Raw genomic sequence first — 18,807 nt, 5'->3', positions numbered from 1 at the left:
ACAGTGTCATGAAAACCTAGAGAGAAGCATAGTTATGATTATGTTATTATATAGGGTGTTGTGTGTTACCTACACTTAACTATCTCATTTTTAGATTTCCAAAGAATTCAGAGTATTTATATTTGTCATGAACATTCTTATTCTTTATTGTGTTTTTCTGTTCCCTATTTTTCCATTTCCTTTGGACTCCCTATCCACTAGACCATTTTTCCAAGCATGCTTACTTTCTCCACTAATAATTAAAATTCAGGTTTTAAATTTATACCATGTAATGGCATTTGATGTGTTACTTGACTTCCAAATGTAAAAATAAATAATTTATTAACTGCCATTTGGTAAATGGGAGCAAATTCAACTTCCTTAGTTGAGATTTTTACTCCCAGAGAGTAGTTTATGGGTATAATTTTGCTTCACTTGACTGGGTGATGACATCATCATTCTTGAAAAAGTTAATCCAGGCCATTTGTTCACTAGGAAAGTACAATAGGAAGCAGAGGAAAGGTCAGAGAAAAGGAATTTCCTGAGTTGAGTTACTATCTCTAGAATGAATAAATAAACCAGGTGAAAAATTTTTATACTCACTCATGTCTTCATTGGTATGCAGCACATGAAAGTTGGAAGAGGCATGTTGCCAGTGCTAGAGAGATGTAAAAGGAGACAAGGCAGAAAATAGCTAAACACTTAATTATAACTCCATTGACGTACAGCTTTATTGGATTTTAGAGGAATGGTTTGGAAAAAAAAAATGTTTCCTATTTAACTAAAAAAGAAAAGCCCTTTGATAACATCCAAAGTTAGGTAAAAAATAGGTATAGTCTTATCTAGATAACTTTTTTGTCTGTCTTTTGGTATTAACTCTTAATTAAATCTTATTTTTCCTGTGGCACTCCTTATGAAAGAGAAGGATCTTTGTCCAAGACAATTCCAAAGGACTTGTGATGAAAAATGCTATCCATCTTCAGAGAAAGAACTGATGAAGTCTGAGTGCAGATCTAAGCATACTAATTTTTTTAACTTTTTTTGTTTTTTTGGTGGGGGAGGGGAGTCTGTTTTTTCTTTCTCCACATGGCTAATATGGAACTATGTTTTCTGTGCATATGTATAACCTATATCAAATTGCTTGGTGCCTCAGGGATGGGAGAGAGGAAGGAGGGAAAGAGAGAGAGAATTTAGAATTCAAAATGAAAAAGAAAAAAATGTTTAAAATTGTTTTTAAATGTAATTGGAAAAACAATAAATATTATTAAAGGGAGCAAAAAAAAAATAGAAAGAAAAGGCTCATTGGAGTAAGGAACTGGGAGTAAGGGAACACAACTACAGCTCAATAGATTATTCCCATGGAGGGTCATAGAGGCTAAGTTGACTTGCCTAGAATGACTAGACCATTCAAGAATCAAGGTCTGAGCCCTTGACTCCAGTTATACCTCTCTGTTCAGAATACATGTAAACCTCTCTTTTTCCATGGTATTTTAGGGGAAAATATTTTATGTGGCCTAGGAAGTTGAATTCTTTACCTTTTTTTTTTTAGCTTTTCAATCACAGGAAAAAAGTTTTCTACTTTTTTCTTAGTAGGAAAATATTTCATAAGTCCTCAGTTATCAGTGTACAGGCATTTATTTATCACCTACTATGTGCCAGGCACTATGCTAATGCTGAAGACACAAAGAAGGGTAAAAGCCAAAACAAAAAACCAGCCCCTGCTTTCAAGGATTTCACAGTTTCTGAGAAATACTGTGATTTTACGGTATTTTAGAGTCAAAACACTTATATGAATTCAGTCACTTACTCATGTGAACCCCTCTGGCACATGTTTCAGTCTCATGACAAAGTTGTTTTTTTTTGTGCGGTCACTTTAATGTTTTATCTATTTATTCTTTTGCAGTCAGACCTCATATTCTCTTGGTCTTGTAACTTGGATTCATTGAGGAAAGGTTGCCAGTTGAGAGGAGTCCAGTAAAGTATCCTCAGACTCCATTCATTCCCAGTGGCCCTAGTAATGAAATGTAATCTTATGGAATTGGAAAGTAATTAGTAACACTTCCAAATTATTTTTCTTCCTTAAATCTTCAGTGTGAATCTTAAATTGTTCTGCTAAAAAATAAAATAAAAAGACCTAAACTTATATTAGTTCCTATTATGAAAATTAGCCATGTCTTGGGTTATTAGATAACTCTGAACTCCTAAATTCACCTTATTACAGAACTTAGAACATAGATACACCTAATAGTTTAATCTTGCTAAAATATCATTATCAAATTTAGGTTACCCTTGCATGAACTGAGAGAAATCTGTCACTCAGTTTTGCCTTTGAAATACAGTAATGCAATATATAAATAATCGCAACCACAAGACACCATTTAAGCATAGCACTTGAGATAAGGTCAAAGAGCCTTTGGGAACCAACTCTGGGATTGTGGCCGGTTGAAACTGAAATAATTTTATCTTGTGCTGATCATTAGGTGAGAGTTTCAAGGTAAATCAGATGAGATGCTATGGAAAACTTCCTTGTTGGTGAGGAAACATTTCATGGTCACAAGAGGAATTTGTCTAGCTAAGATGTTCCTTTTCAGCTTTGCAGTGGTATCCACACTAACAGTAAGAATGATCAAAATGTATCCTCTGATCCATGGGCCCAAAATAAAACCTCTATGACTCAGTGTTACCATTTTAAAAATGAAAAGGAACCATATTGAAAATTAAGCATACCTTTAAATAATTAGATAATTTAAAATGCCAGAAAAAAATAGAAAAGGATATAGACTTACTTTGATCAACGCCGTGTTGCTAGCCACTTCTTAGAACTTCATACCACTATCCCATTCTCGTTGTATTTGAACTCTGGGATTAAAGGAGAAATATAGCATGCTTTTTACCCTTGTGGAGTTTGAACTTTAATTGAAGACTTAAAGGTATGAAATAACAAGGAACAATACAAGAGAGAGTATAATTCAGGTCCAAATTGTGAAATATCATTGTAAATGCTGTAAGGGAAGGAGATCAGTGAAGACTCCAATGGACAGAAAAGCTTTCAAGTGAAGGTAGCACTTGGACATTAACAGCTTTGAATAGGCTATGAATAAATGGAATGGAAGACACAAGCCATTCTAGGCAAAGGACACAGTGGAAGGCAGCACAGAGATGTGAATGAGCATGTTTTCTATGGGCATTAAGGAGACTAGAGCAGGGTGTGTTAGCGGAAAAAGAGAAATGTTTTGTTAAATCAAATGGGGCATGATTAGGGAGATTCTGGATCCCTAAGCAGCAGGCTTTGGCCTCCAGCAGTGAGTAACCAGGGCTTTTGAAAGGTTTTTGAATAGGAGAGGGAGATGAGAAAAATGATGTTTGAGGAAGAATAATTTTGCAGTTTTGGATTTGTGTCAGGAAGATGATAATGAGGGAAGGCAGCCAGAAGTCCTTTGCAATAATCTAAATAACTTAGATATGAAGTGATCCCCCTTGTGTAAGGAGCATTTAAAGTAGTGATTTACAGAAACAGTATTCTGGTAACCTCTCAAAGATACACACACACACACACACACAAAGACACGTAGTTCACAATATTTTTGAAATTCAACTGAAAAATTCAAATCAAGAAATATTTATTAATTATTAAATGCAAAGCATTGTGATTGGTGCTGAGGATATAAAGACAAAATAAAAAATAGTTCTTTTCCTCAATGAACTTTTTTGTTGGGGGTTAAACTTTATTTATATGGAAAATAAGTGCAAGATGATTTGAGGAGAGGTGAGCATAGACACCTAGGGAATCAGGAGAGGCTCTCTATTGGAGGTGGATTCTTGGGGTGGTACTTCCTTTATATGGATAACTAAGTGCAAATTGATTCGAAAAGGGTGAAAACAAAAATAAGTAGGGGATCAGGAAAGGTTTCCTGTGGGAAATGCAATTAGAAATGAGCCTGGGAGGAAGCTCAGGATTCTAAAAGGCAGAGAGGAGGAAGAAAGGAATTCTAGGGTGTAGGGGTGGCCACTGCAGACACAAAGGCCGGGAATGGAAAGCCAAATCAGATTACAGCAAGTAGGCCAGTATGACTGGAAGTTAGAGTGTATAAAGAGGAGTAATGTGAAATAAATATGGAAAGGTAGGTTGGGACCAGGTTGAGGGGCTTTAAATGCTCAACTGAGCAGTTTTAAATTTTATCCTAGAGGTACTAGGAAGCCATGAATAATTCTTGAGCAGTGACATGGCCAGACTTGTGCTTTATGAATATCCATTTTGTGGCTGTGTAGAAGCACATTTGGAGAGGTAAGAGGCTGAAACAGAAGCAAGGACACCTATTAGGAGGCTACTGAAGCATCGAAATCTCTTTCACCAAAAGTAAATATTAGAGTTCTCCATCTCTAGACCCATTATCTTGTAAAGTCTCAATCAAGTGAATTCTATGTATATTGCATATGACCATAACTTGACTAATTTCTACAAACTTCGTAAAGATGTTTGATCATTTTATAGTTAGACTATATCCATTGTTGATGTTCAGTTGGTTAACTCTTTGTGACCGCATTTGGGGTTTTCTTGGCAAAGATACTAGAGTGGTTTGCCATTTCCTTCACCATCTCATTTTACAGTTGAGGAAAGGAGGCAAACAGGGGGAAGTGACTTGCCTAGGCTGAAATAGCTACTAAGTGTCTGAGGCCAGATTTGAATTCAGGAAGATGAGTCTTCCTGACTCCAGGCCCAGCACTATATCCACTGAGCCACCTATCTGCCCAGACCACATACCTACAGATAAGGAAAAAGTAATTCACTTTCTTGCCTACATACTCACTTTACTCAAAGAAAATTACCCTTTGAGAAGATGTTTTTAACTTTTTTTGTGTTTGTCATAGATCCCTTGGACAGTCTGGTGAAACCTATGGACCCTTTTGCTAAATAAAAATTTTAAATATATAAAATACATAGCATTACAAAAGAAACTAAGTTACTGAAACATTTTTAAAACCAACTTTGCAGACTCCAAGCCAAGAACCCCTACTTTAAGTAGCAACAGCAGCAACAACAGACCCGGTTAGACTGGCTGCTAGAAGATGGGATTCAGTCCACATAGCTGGCATGGAGGTCTTCACTCTGGTCCCATGCTGGATTGGAAGAAATTCTCTGGGAACAGGTTAAGAGTGTTAAAAGTTTAAATGAGCTCCCATAAGTGCTGAGCAGGTTCCTATCTGTCATGCTCTTAGTGAGGCAGAGGTTGTAACAGAGTGGGATGGGTGTCAACCTTGTGTTAAAAGGAATACAGAATCTCATTTAGATATATTCTGATAAAGCAGTGTTTCTTAGCTCACCTTAAAATAGCTGTTACTGAATTATTATATGATTTAGAAGAAAAAAAGGGTTGAAATCTGAAATGCTGACCTGTTTTTCTCAAAAGTTTAAAATATTTGTCATAGCTTTATTTTTCATTATCCAATCTCAGGCTAAAAGATAATATTAATAAATCAGTTACTGATCACATTTAGCATATGTACATTTCAAATAAAAAAAAAGTAAGAGTTTCTCATCGTAAGGTCAAAGTAAGGTGTAGTTGTTTATTTCTTTCCTGAACTTAGAGAAATAATGGAGAAATTAGAAAGGATCATTGGTGATAACTGATGCAATTTCTTTCTTCCACAGGTGCTGTACAATTTGTTCAAGTCTTTTTGCCAGATGAAAACAATTGAGACTATTGATGTGTTTGCTGGAATCGCTAAGTTCTTTGTGGTGGGAATCGGCGGGATAGTGATCGGAATCTTGCTGGGCTTTATAGCAGCATTTACCACCCGTTTCACGCACAATAGCCGAGTGATTGAGCCACTCTTTGTCTTCCTATACAGCTACTTATCATACATCACAGCAGAAATGTTTCACTTCTCAGGCATCATGGCGTAAGTACTGGGGGGAAAAAGACCCTGATAACTGGGGGAGTGAAACAATACAGACTAAATTTCATATTCTAGGTGAAATAAAAAAAAATCATGCAATTGAAATAGATTTGTTTTTAGGACTTTTTTTTTTTTGCAGTGGGGAGGGGCAAGGCAATTGGGGTTAAGTGACTTGCCCAGAGTTACAGAGCTAGTAAGTGCTAAGTGTCTGGTCTGAGAACGGTTTTGAACTCAGGTCCTCCTGACTCCAGGACTGGTGCTCTATCCACTGCGCCACCTACCTGCCCCTTTAGAACAACTTTTAAGAGCATTTAAAAATTTCAGTACCTTCTCTTATCTTCCCTTTTTGTGACAAATAAGTAAAACAATTTACATGCTTAGCTAAACTAAAATACAAAATTCCAAAGTTCCATAGTGAAAAATAGCATAAAGGTAATTTCCTTGGGTATACATGAGGTGGGATTATAGGACAATATTATAATTTTTAGATAAATAAACCAGAACATCTATACTGAAATGAGTCATCTCTTCAAGCAGTGGCCATAAAAGGCTCCACTTTTATTATAATGATGCTTCCATTACTTAAGTAATTTTGGAACTTCTAAAATTTCCATTTAAGGCTGTGGCACAATTTCTAAATATTCTTAATATGTCAAATATTAATTTATAGATGGGGGTTGGTGTGGGTATTGGAAGGAATAGAAAGGCAATAGTCATTTGTATCCAAGTCTGTTAAAAGGAGGTGGGTGATCATGCTGAGGAATTTTTTGTTTGTTTGTTTGTTAAATAAGTAACTTTTTGTGTGAGTATAAAATAACAAGATGGATTTTCTTTTCTCGCTCATAAATTGTTCCTGAAAACATTTTTTTTCTTTAAAAGGAATTGCTAAAATGTTTTGGAAAACACTAGTACCTTTAGAATAAGTGTCAAGACCCCAAAGTGACTACTTTGGAGCACTATACTCTTATAGATATTTAGGTTCTGGTAGTTATAATGTCAATTCAATACTTTATAATCACAAATTGTGTATCTCAAATGATGACTAATCTTTCATGAAAAGCAAGAAAGACTTGGCCAGTGTAGACATAACTCTGATTGTTTGGTTAAGTTTCCTGCCAACATTTGTTATAAAGATTCTTTTTCTATCATATTTTGCCTAAAGACGTTTGTTGCTGCTGTTCTTTCCCCTTGCCACTTTTGCACTATCATTATTGGAATGTGACTTAATCATTACATTTTGCTACTGTGGCTAAAAACCTCAAACTCACGACACAAATGAGAGTGAGACCCATTATAATGAGCTCAAAGTTTTGCATGGTTTTTTGTTTCAGAGATGAATCTAAAAAAAGCAACATATTAATCCAGTTTGACCCAGTAATGAAATGTTCCATCTCTTCCTCCTCGCTGCTATTCATATAATTTGTATAGCTTCCAGCTTCGTTCTTGTTCTTTGACCTATGTCATTGAAAGCATGTGATCAGGTGGCTACAGTGTCTCTAAAGAGAGGACAGCCCAACTTTTGAATTTTCTAAGGATTTTTTTTGTGAGAACATTGAATTGCAGAAAGCGTATTCACTGTATTCCAGCCTGGGCAGTATTGGTGTGAAGATTTAAAGCAGCCAGAGACTTCAATGCCCTTATCAGCATGGCTTGTGTGCCAATTTTCCCAGCCAATGGAAAGAAATGGGGCCAGAGACTATCCAGATGAAATGTAGGGGAGGAGATTGGTGGAATTGGATTGAGGCCTATTCACTGCCCAGAAACTCTGTGATAACTGGGGACACTGAGTGAGGAAGATATTTACTGCTTTGTGTCATGTGCTCTCTGAGAGTAGATCTTCCTGGTTTATGAGGTCTAAAGGAATTTAGAAATTAGGCTGAGATAAGGACAAGTTTTTCTTCTTCTGTTTTCTTAAATTGTTGTCATATACTCTTTTTTAAAAATTTTATTTTAGACTCAAACACCAGAACACAAATACAGAATAGAGAAAAGGAAAAAAAAAAGTATCAAAAACTTAAATATTGGCATTTAATTACAAAGTTAAAAAAAGAAAAAAAAGCATGTCATGTGCATATGTTGCCATGTATTCTTAAGGCATCTTCTGGAATTTGTAACTATGTGAAAAAGTGTATTGTAAAAAAAAAAAAATACCAAAACAACCCTACTATTTTCAAATGAATAAAATTGCTGTCCAGGGTACTTTAAAATAAATTGGCCCCTGAATTTGAATTTTCCCTAAGTTTGAAGGATTTTTGTGTGTGCAGTTATTATGAATGTTCATGATAATGCTTTAACAAACTAAATGTTTAAAAGACTTATTTGCATCTAAATGCATGCACTTAACTGAATGGCATTTTTATGGACTGTTGTAGAGTCTAGGTATTTTTCCAGACCCAGGTATATATGATACTTTCCTGTAATATAAGTCAGAAAGGTTTCCTTTCAGCCTTTAGAGCGTGTTGTGCACATACCCACACATATAATTACTATTTGAAACTAGAAATTGGGAGCTTGGTTTAGTGATAAAAAGTAAAATTATAAATGCATGTGTACAAACTTCATGAAAGATGTAATAACAACTGGTTTCTATTGATTATTAGTTGAGTTATATCTGTTCCTCCAGGCTATGTCTTATATGCTATTTAGCAAGAGATATCTGATGCCTGTTTTCAACAGAAAACAAGATCAGTTATTTTCAAAATGATTCTTGGTGATCTTGTTCATTCCTTTGAAAAAAAAACAGTTCAAATGTAAAATAATTTAAACTTAATCTCTTGTCTAGGCTTAGGAAAGCTTTCATTATAGGCTTTAGGCCATGTAAGGGAGATGAATGGCTGAATGAAAAAGTATTTACTCAGTTCTTACTTTGTGCCAAGCGTGGTGCTAAGTGCTGAAGATAGAAATAGGAAAGTGGCAGTCCCTGCTCTGAAGGAGCTCACATTCTAATAGGGTGATGCAGCACATATAGAAGGGAAAGCTGAATGCGCATGGCAAGGCCCAGGATGAACTAACTTCCTTTCCTTTTTTGCACTATACTTCCCTTCCCCAATAAGACTATACCAGGATAGGTTGTTGTATCATAAAAGTTTGTGTATGTGTGTATATACATGCATGCTGAGTATCCTAAAAGTCACCCACACAGAGGTGTGTGTGTATGTGATTTTTACATATACATCTCTCTGTATGTATAAATATAATCTGTAGATATAGACATGTCTCTGTGTATGCATGTATATATATTTAGGTGTGTGTATGTTTGTGTACATATAGTAGGTACACAACACATAAACTTGACCTGATTTTCTAAAGAATAATGCTGGGTAGAGTTAGGGAAGAATTGTCTTAACTACATTTAAACAAACTCTCCTAGCAGTTAGCTACACCAATTAAGTTTCCCCCAAGGAATGATCACCATACTGAGGAAAGTAGGAAGATTTCTCTCTTTGAAGAGATTATACTGTCACCCATGCCCTCTAGGTTTTATGGGTTGAGACAAACAATTAATAGTGATTCCTCATAGATCACATATGTAACTTATCAACATTCCTAAGAATATCAATGTAAAAAGTTACTCCCATTCTCTCTTCTTTGCATAACAAGCATTTCTATAATCATGGAGGAGAATCAGATCATTTGACATCCTTCATTCTATTCTTCAGCTGAGTAGTATAATTAATACATACTGCCCAAAGGAGACCAATACATGGTACTCAATGCTGTTTGAGGGCCAATGAAAAGATATTTTTTATTTTGAGATGTACCTGAATCTATGTCTATGATAGTTTCTTACAGCAGTCTACCCCTCTCTCATCCCATATACTACAGGAGAAATGAGTATCAGCTAATTCTTTTTTGTGATATGTTACATATATATGTGTATAAATTAAAATATGCTCATATATACATATATCCATGTGTATAAAGATGTGTGTGTGTGTATTTTTTGAGACTGTATTTCTCTATGTTGCCTAGGCTAGCCTAGAAGCCAGTCACGACTCCTGTAAATTGTCATGGAAGCTTTGACCTGCCCCGTTTCTGACTTGGGTTAATATGCCCCTCCTTAGGCGGCCTCACAGCCCTGCACTTTCAGGGCCCCACCATATTGGTGGTTGACTTTGTATAAACACATGATCAGCTTTAGCTCTACAGTAACTCAGAACTCTAGAACTCAAGTGGTCCACCAGTCTAAGCCTCCTCAGTAGCAGGGACTATACACGTCCCACTATGCCTGATGTGATATATTATTATTAATAATTTCTTAAAATTACTACTTTTGCTCAAAGTTTTTTTTTAAACATTTACTTATTTTACCCAACACTCTCAAGGCTGAGAAGAAAATACTACCAGGGAAATAAATCCTTTACGTGATGTCCAAACTTCCATTGAAGAACCTCTTTCTCCATACTTAGCTAGGCTAAAAACAGAATCACAGGATCACAGGTTGGAAGAGAACTTAGTGGCTATCTTTCTAAATGTTACCTGTGTTATTGGGAATCCCCTCATAACATGTCTGACTAGTGACTATCTAGCCTTTGCTTGAAGACTTCTGGTGGAAAGGGGAAGCCCCAGTCTCCCAAGACAATTTATTGCTGGGTTTGTACTTGAAGACTTTCCAGCGTGGTTAGGATTTATTAGTAGTTAACCCTTGTCATTGGTTTGGATAAAGCTATCTATGATATGCTTATCAGATTTTCAGGTAATAGAGTTGGCACAGTCTTCAGAAACTGAAAACCACCTCTATGCCCTGGTAAGAAAATGTAGGAGGAATTTAATAAAAGATAAAATATGCAAAAATAAAAATAGCATTAATGTTTAAGTTTATATTAATTTATACTCTTTTCTAGGCATATAGGTGGTACAGTGGATAGAGTACTGGGCCTGATGTCAGGAAGACTTATCTTTGTGAGTTCAAATCTGGCCTCAGACACTTAATAGCTGTGTGACCCTGGGCAAGTCACTTAACCCTATTTGCCTCAGTTTCCTCATCTGTAAAATGAGTTGGAGAAGAAAATGGCAAACCGCTCCAGTATCTTTGCTAAGAAAACCCCATAAGGGGTCACAAAGAGTCAGACACAATTGACATGAATGAAAAACAACAATATATATATCCTTATGAAAGGAGAGCTGTTTTATACCTCCACCTGAATTAATGCAAAATAATCAGTATAAGTATATGATTAAATATTAACTGAGAAACAGTGGTTCATGGTCTATGATCTGTTTCAAAGATGTGCACATCTTTGATTGAGTCAAGAAAGGAATAGCTTGTTGGCTAACTAAATAAGCTAATCACATCTCTAGGGACTTTTAATAGTTGGAGAAATTTCAGCAGAAGTTATCCTAGCAGGGGCCAGTAGAGTGGTAGAAAATCCTGTGATGACGGATTCCTGAGAAGAAATTGCCATTAGAGAGGAAAGAGCAAGTTGTTTTTCTTTCCTACCCCCATGACCAAGTGATGAGCTTGTAAACTCCCAAAAGTCAAAAGATTTTGAAGCAATGTAACCAGAGCATCCGCAGCTGATGGCAACATTAACATTAGGAGCTGAAAGACTAAGTACAAAGTAGACATGCCGAGGAAAGGCAGCTTTAGGACTTTGTAAGGGCACTGACCCTAAAACCCCAACCGAGAACTACAATTAAGAGAAATTTCGTGGAGACTCTATGAAAGGAGAAAATTATTTACAGGAGCTAGGTAGCCTTTTGGCTCCATATGCTCTTAAAATTTGAGGCCACTCCCCAGAGATGTTGTGTGTGCAAGTGGAGAATATGCTCCCAGTTTGGGAAGATATTTTTGTAACAAATGACTTTGTTATACTGCATAGCAAATATTCTTTTGAAAAGCTAATTGAGCATCAAGAATAAGAATACTGGAAACCCCAGCCCTTCACAGTTACTCCTAGAACTCTATGGGTATGAATTAGGAAAGTAAGCCCAAGAAAGGTGCTTTACTTATATAAATATATGCATATATATTTGGAAGTTGGACTCCATTTTTATTTTTTGAAACAGTGCTAAATCCATTGTTACAAAGACAATACTAAGAAGTTGCTTAGCTGAAATATTTGAAAAGAAAGCCCTTTATATTCTAAGGCATACATGGGAATGATTTTAAATGATAGCCCCAAGTGATTAATTGACTTCTCATCAAATTAAAGCAAGATCTTCCAAATTGCCTTTACCCTTTCTCCATAAGAAGTGTTCTATTGTTCAGATCAGCATTATTCATTTCAAAGATGCTATTTGAAATTTTCTGAAAATAACTTGTTGGAATTACATGTGTTTGATCTTCTTTGTAATCTGAAGATTTTGAAGTAGGTGGTCATGGCAATGTTAAATTTTAGGAGCAGTCAGAGAAATTGAGGTTCTCCAGCTACTTTGTGACCTTTGCCACTGACAGCCTCTCTGAGCCTCAGAATCACATGATTTCAGAACAAGAATTCTCTATACAATGTACATGAAAACTGGTCATCCAGTTTTTGTCTGAAGACATCAAGTGATGTCTACTTCTTCAGGCAACCCATTTCACTAATTGTTGGTGAAGCCTATTAACATTTGTACAACTTTGAGCAATTTCAGTCCTATTTGGCTGGTTCTCTTGGGAGCCAAGCAAAACAAATCTAGTCCTTATTCCACATGATAGACTTATAAATGTTTAAAGACAACTATCATGTTGCAATTTGCTAAGTTTTTGCTTTTCTTGGTTAAACATTTGTCATTCCTTCAACTGATCCATAAAGGGCATGAATTCAAGGCCCTCCTGATTATCCTCTTCTGGACAATCTGTAGCTCATCATTTCCTTTTCTAAAATGTGACACCCGCAACTGAAGAGAAGGCCTTAGGTCTGACCAGGGTGGGGTATAGACACACCATGCCTATTTTAATTCAGACGGACATTTCTTCTCTATCATATCACATTGTTGACTTGTGAAATGTACAGTGCTCTAAAACTACTACATCTTTTTCAGGAAAAAACGATATCTAGCCAAGCCTCTCCCATATTGCATTTGTGAAGTTGACTTTTTGAATCCAAATTAATACTCTGTTAATCCTGATTAAATTTCATTAAATTTTAGCTTCAGCCCAACATTACAACTTTTCAAGATTACTTTGGATCCCGACTGCTATCTTCTGTTATTTGCAAATATGATAGGCATTCCATAGATACATAGACAAATGATGTTAAATAGCATGAGGACAAATATAGACACCCCTCCTCTCCCCTTCTCAGGGAGTTATATTGGAAAGTTCCTTCCAAGTTGACATCAGATCATTGCCATCAGTCCATTGAAATGTACTGACTTCTAGCTCATATCTTTACATCTTGTCCACATGGATAGGATGAGATACTTAGCAAGTGTTTTGCTGAAATCTAAGAAAACTACATGCACAGCATTCCCTTGAGTATAGTAACCTTGGCAGAAAAAAGAAAATTAGATTAGCTTGGCCTGACCTGTTCTTTATGAATCCATGTTGATCGTTGTGACCATTTCTTTCTTTTACTAGGTGTTCATTAACCATATCTCTTTAATAATACATTTTATAGTTTTGCCAGGAATCAAAGTCAAGTTCATTCATCTGCTCATTTGTACATATGCTGTAGACCAGGGGTGAGGAACCTGCGGCCTCGAGGCCACAGGTGGCCCTCCAGGTTCTCAAGTGCAGCCCTTTGACTGAATCCAAACTTCACATATCAAATCCTTTTGTTTTGTGAAGTTTGGATTCAGTCAAAGGTCCCATTTGAGGACCTAGAGGGTCACATGTGGCCTGGAGACTGCAGGTTCCCCACCCCTAACTCTTCCAATTTTTGAAAAATAAGACATTTGCCCTTGTCCTATCCTATGGTAACTCTCTCAATAGAATGGCTTTCAAAAGTTACTGACAGGTGCTAAACTGTCACATCTGATTATTTTTTCATTATTCAAAGATGTAGTTCATTGGGACTAGGTGACCTGAATTCATCAAAGGTGGCTAGGTGCTATCTTGGTTATCAATTTTCTATTGACCATATTTGCTCTTTCCTGTCTAGTCCAAAGACCATTCCTCTTGCCCGAGAAAATGGAAGGAAAATTAGAACAGATTGTCCCTCTGTCTGTCTTCAGTTAGCATTGTTCCACTCACTCCAAACAGTAGTCCTATTCCTTCTTTGATCATCCTCTTTTCAATGTAGCCACAAAAAATCCCTTTTTTTCTTATGCTGCAGTTCATTCTGATCATTAGCACTCCTGACACTAATTTTATAGGATTTTTCCAACTTTTTTTTTAATCTTCTATCTACCCTTATGTCTATTTTCTATACGTGTCCTTAAAATTTTTTTCAGATAGTTGATGGACATCCACATGCGTCTCTTTAGACAACTCCCTTTTTTTCTTCTGATCAGAATTTTTAAACATCTTTAAATTTCATTGCTGACAGATTCCACTATCTCCTGGTCTGATTTCTCCTGTAGAATTTTATTCCCTGAAATCATATCTCTGTTTTCTCCCAATCCATAGAAATCTGCTCTTCCAAAGTCTATAGTTTATGTCATAGTCTATGTCAAAGCTCACTTCTCCTGCTCCATTACAAATTCTACCGTGGAGTATTCATTTCCAGGTGGCACAGGGGATAGATTGCTGGGCCTAAGAGTCAGAAAGACTCAAACTCCTGAGTTAAAATTTGGCCTCAGACACTTACTAGCTGTGTCACCCTGGGCAAGTCATTTCACCCTGTTTGCCTCAGCTTCCTCATCTATAAAATGAGCTTGAGAAGGAAATGGCAAACCACTTCAGTATCTTTGCCAAGAAAACCCCAAAAGCGGTCATGAAGAGTCAGATACAATTGAAAAAAAGACTAAACAACAAAATTCACTTCATTCCACAGTTCTTATCATCTCTTTATTTAAAAACAAATATAAAGTTTGATGATTTTTTTTATATCACTGTCATTCGACAGTCTACTTCCCCTTGCCATTAAAGTCTCCTTTTGTGACAAAGAAAAATTTTTACCAAAACCAGTCAACAAAATAACTTCAACTCACAGCATATGCACCATTCTGCCCCTGTTGTCTCACCATTGCTCTATTGAGTGAAAGAAAGTGTGTTTCAGCATCTGACCTCTGAGACCAAAATTGTTCATTGCAATTAATCTGAATTCAGCTGCTTTTTAGTGTTGTTTTTGTCTATGTTATTAGGACATTATTTATATTATCCTGGTTCTGCTTTTTTTCTTTCTGTACTTAGTCATTGAAGTCTTCCCATATTTTTCTACTGCCTCTTAGTAATTGTTCCTCTCAGTACAAAGATGTTGCATAGGCGGCACCAATGAGTTATTCCATAAAGCCTTCAAGAACCCAAGATCATTCTCCTAACACAATGAAGCATCAGAGTAAAACTTTTGTGGGGAAAGACTTTTTGTGTATAGTCAGTCAATAATTACTTAATTGTTGGTCTTCTCAATGTGTGATCTTTGTGTAATGACTAGGATCATACATTTAGATCCAAAAGGAACCTTAGAGGTCATCTAGTTTTCTCCTTTCATTTTATAGATGAAACTGAGGCATAGAGAGTTAAAGTGACTTGCCTGAGGTCACTTATATAGTAAATGTTGGTTTTGAACAGAATCCAAATTCAGTACTCTTTGCATTATATCACCCACACTCCTCAGTGAGTAGATCCAATACTGCCTCTCTAGGTAGATATGTTAGTTTCCAGTGTGTAGATACAGAACCATTTGTGAGCAAATATGTTATTGAAGGAAGTGAATCACATCTTATTGAAATTCTTGGCATAAATGAAACCAAAGGCATTTAAAAAAAAGAAAAAAAAACTTCAGTTAAATAGAAAGATGGTTCTCAGGTTCCCCTTGGAGAGGTAAATAAAGGAGTCAGAGGAGTTGGTTTGATTGTGCACCCAAAGGAAATAAGAAACATCATTTCATGGAACACTTGATCGTCTTGCCTTGCTGTGCTCATGAAAAAACATAAACAAACAGAAACTGCATTTTCTGCCAATTTCTGCTACAGAGGATAAAGAAGTGAAGAAATTCTATGAAGTGCACATAACTTGATACTTAGTGACTTTAATGTGAAGATATACGGAGAGGTCAATGAAAATTGTGTTGGAAAATAAAATTTGGTACTCAGAACTTAAATTAATCAAAGTATTTGTAAACTGACTGGTAAACTACACAGAAGCTTCACACCACCTGCTTAACCCTAAATATTTTTGTCAAAAAGAGAGTCAGGAAGCACCATATATAGTAAGCACATAATAGCAGAAAATTAATGTTACTTTAACAAATGGGAAAACTTCTGATGTTCATTTCAGAAGCAGACTAGAGGAGAGGAGCCAAACAGGAGGTGCCTTTAGTGTAGTCCTCACAGTGTCAGGACTATGGGAAAGAGATGAAATCAGTAATAGTTGATGGTACCATTATTCTAAAAAGTATTAAAGGAAGTCAGATTAGGAAAAGATGACTGTATCTTTGGCTTAGGTTTGCTTGTTGCTAATAGGTAATTGAGCAAGGGCGAGTCGCCTCAGAGTAACAGTGAGTAGAATGTGTTCTGGGTAGAGAGCTGTTGAGTCTGGGAGTTAGGGTGTATTTCTGGTTCCCATTGTTTTTCATATCTTTCAATTTATGTCTCTCTTGTGCTATGTTACAATGTCACTGGTGTCTGTGATCTAACAAAAAGTGACTTTAACTTGATAGACCCATGTTATGTTAAAACCCAAAGGATTGGTATTGATTTTTTTAAATTTATGAAACAAATAACCAAAATAATTTCCAGAGCAATGCCATTTGCATTTTTTGCTAATTAACCTGAAAAGAATTGAAAAGTGAAATTTACTTTCCATCACAATTGTGAACTTAATTTCATCTTTGATTTAAGATAATGGAAAGAAATGGTTTCACAAAATGGTGGCTCTTCTTACAGTAATGCTGCTTCACATTTGTATCATTTTCTAATCCACTTTTAGTCAATTGGCACAGCATCTTAGGAGTGCAGTAAACATGAAAATATCTTCTTTTTCTTGAAGAAAAGTGAAACAGAGAAGCTAAGTTGTTGCCCAAGGTCATACAACAAATTAAAGCAGAGTTAGGAAAAAACCACTGTATTACAGAATCTAACTCTGTGGCCAGACCACTGTATCTCATTTTAAAATGATTTTCACCTAATTGCCCTAACAACACTACAACTGTCTAGAAAAGCCAAAAGGGACATAGAGAAATGAAAGGTTTATCCAGATAATTGAATTAAAGCATCCCATTTCCCCCCAATTCTCTGGATACTACATGCAAAAGAATTTCACCTTTGAGGTTTTTGTTATTATTTTGTTTCTATTATTCAGATCATTACCTTATTTCTCCTTGGTTCAGATCCCATTTCTGACACACTACCTATGTGACCTTGGGCAAGTCACTTAACCTCAGGATCTTCATGTATAAAATGAGGCAATTAGATTAAATGACTTCTAAAATCTCTTCCATCTCTAGATCTATCTTTCTATGTTATATTCTCTGCTTTGTTTCCTGTGGTTTGCCCTTAGGTTTGCCATGCTGCATCATGTTGAGGGGAAAAGAATTTATCTACATCTAATTCTACTTTAAATTTAATGATTCATGAAAGCAGTTGCAAATTACTATGAGATTGTTTTCTCCTCAGGCAAAGGTTGGGTCCAAGCTCTTTGATCAAACACTTTCAATGTGAGCATATGCTTGACTCATCACAATTAAAGACTTGAGGGCTGGAGTGATGATACTTGAGTTAAACTAGAAGACACCTCATTTTATTCTAGTTATCTTTCACTATTCATTTATACCCTGGATATTAAAAAAAAAACCTCCTGAAAAGTATTTTCCTTCCTCTTGTTTACTACTTCAAAATTAACTGTGGTTTCACCTGTATGTGACTCCCTTTGTTTATGTAGAACAAAAACATTCCATGTCTTAGATTAATGAATCGATTTTGGGGGGAAACGATAGTCTTAATTTTTTGGCCAACAGTTTGGTGATGAATCTCTCTGAATTTGGCTAGACTAGTTCTTCAATAACAATCCATCCTCTGAGCCTGTGCTTGAAGCTTTTTTCTGTCTTTTTAAGACCTACCAGAGATTGTACTCTGCTGGAATGGCCTTTGGGAACTAAGAGTGACCTCCATTATATGATGAGGCATCAGGGGAGAAATGTAGTGAAAGGGTTTTTCCGGCCTTGTGACAAATTAAAAGAAATATTTGAATGCCAAAACTGATATGAAGTGGATAAAAGGCTGGGGGAAAGATTCTTCTTTTGAAAAAATCACTTCTTGTACAAAGGAATTAGTATTGCATTTGGAACTGAGGATCTTTTTGTTTTTTAAATCCTGGACCTGATGCTGCCTCTTTGACCTTGGGCAAATCACTCAAAGTCTCCTGGCCTCAGTTTCTTTACTGGTGAAATGAGGGGATTGGACTAGGTGACCTCTGTAGTTTCTTCCATTTCTCAATTGTTGTTGGTGTAGTAGATAAAGTGGAAGACTTGACTTCAGATTTTGCCTCAGAGACTTTCAATCCTGGGCAAGTCAGTTAACCTCTCTCAGCCTCAGTTTCCTCATTTTCATTGACTTTACTGGGTGGTTGTGAAACAAAGCACAAAGTGTTATTATCCTATGCTCTGTCTACCCACATATTTCTTTAAGATCTAGGGAAGATTTAAAAAAAAAAACCAAAAAGTGATAAGCAACAGAAAAAAAGGGGAGGATAGAAAGGTGGAGTCAGGTTGGTTTATGCCAACTTGAGAGAATGGGAGTGGAATTAAAGCTGACCAAGAGAAACAGGAAAACCACTGCTTTTTATTCTCTCTGTCAAGTGCCCTTTGATATGTATTCTTACAAAACTTTGCTGAGGACTGGAAATCTGCCCAAGGATGCCTTTGAATCCCAAAGGTCTGCAGGTTAGCAAAGTATTCAAATGTA

General features: G+C 36.2%; 1 protein-coding gene across 1 annotated transcript in view; it reads left to right on the top strand.

Moving 5' to 3' along the window:
• Positions 1–18,807, top strand: part of LOC114046301 (sodium/hydrogen exchanger 2) — a 112,927-nt gene that overhangs the window by 33,129 nt on the left and 60,991 nt on the right. Inside the window, exon 3 of the mRNA XM_027866603.1 lies at positions 5,630–5,880. Within this exon, the coding sequence (XP_027722404.1) occupies positions 5,630–5,880 (251 nt within the window). The remainder of the gene's footprint in view (positions 1–5,629; positions 5,881–18,807) is intronic.

The sequence above is a fragment of the Vombatus ursinus genome, unplaced genomic scaffold (genome assembly GCF_900497805.2).
Source record: "Vombatus ursinus unplaced genomic scaffold, bare-nosed wombat genome assembly UNPS02014781.1, whole genome shotgun sequence".
NCBI lineage: Eukaryota > Metazoa > Chordata > Mammalia > Diprotodontia > Vombatidae > Vombatus > Vombatus ursinus.
The sequence above is the reverse complement of the archived record's forward strand: the minus strand, read 5'-3'. Positions and strand labels throughout refer to the sequence as shown.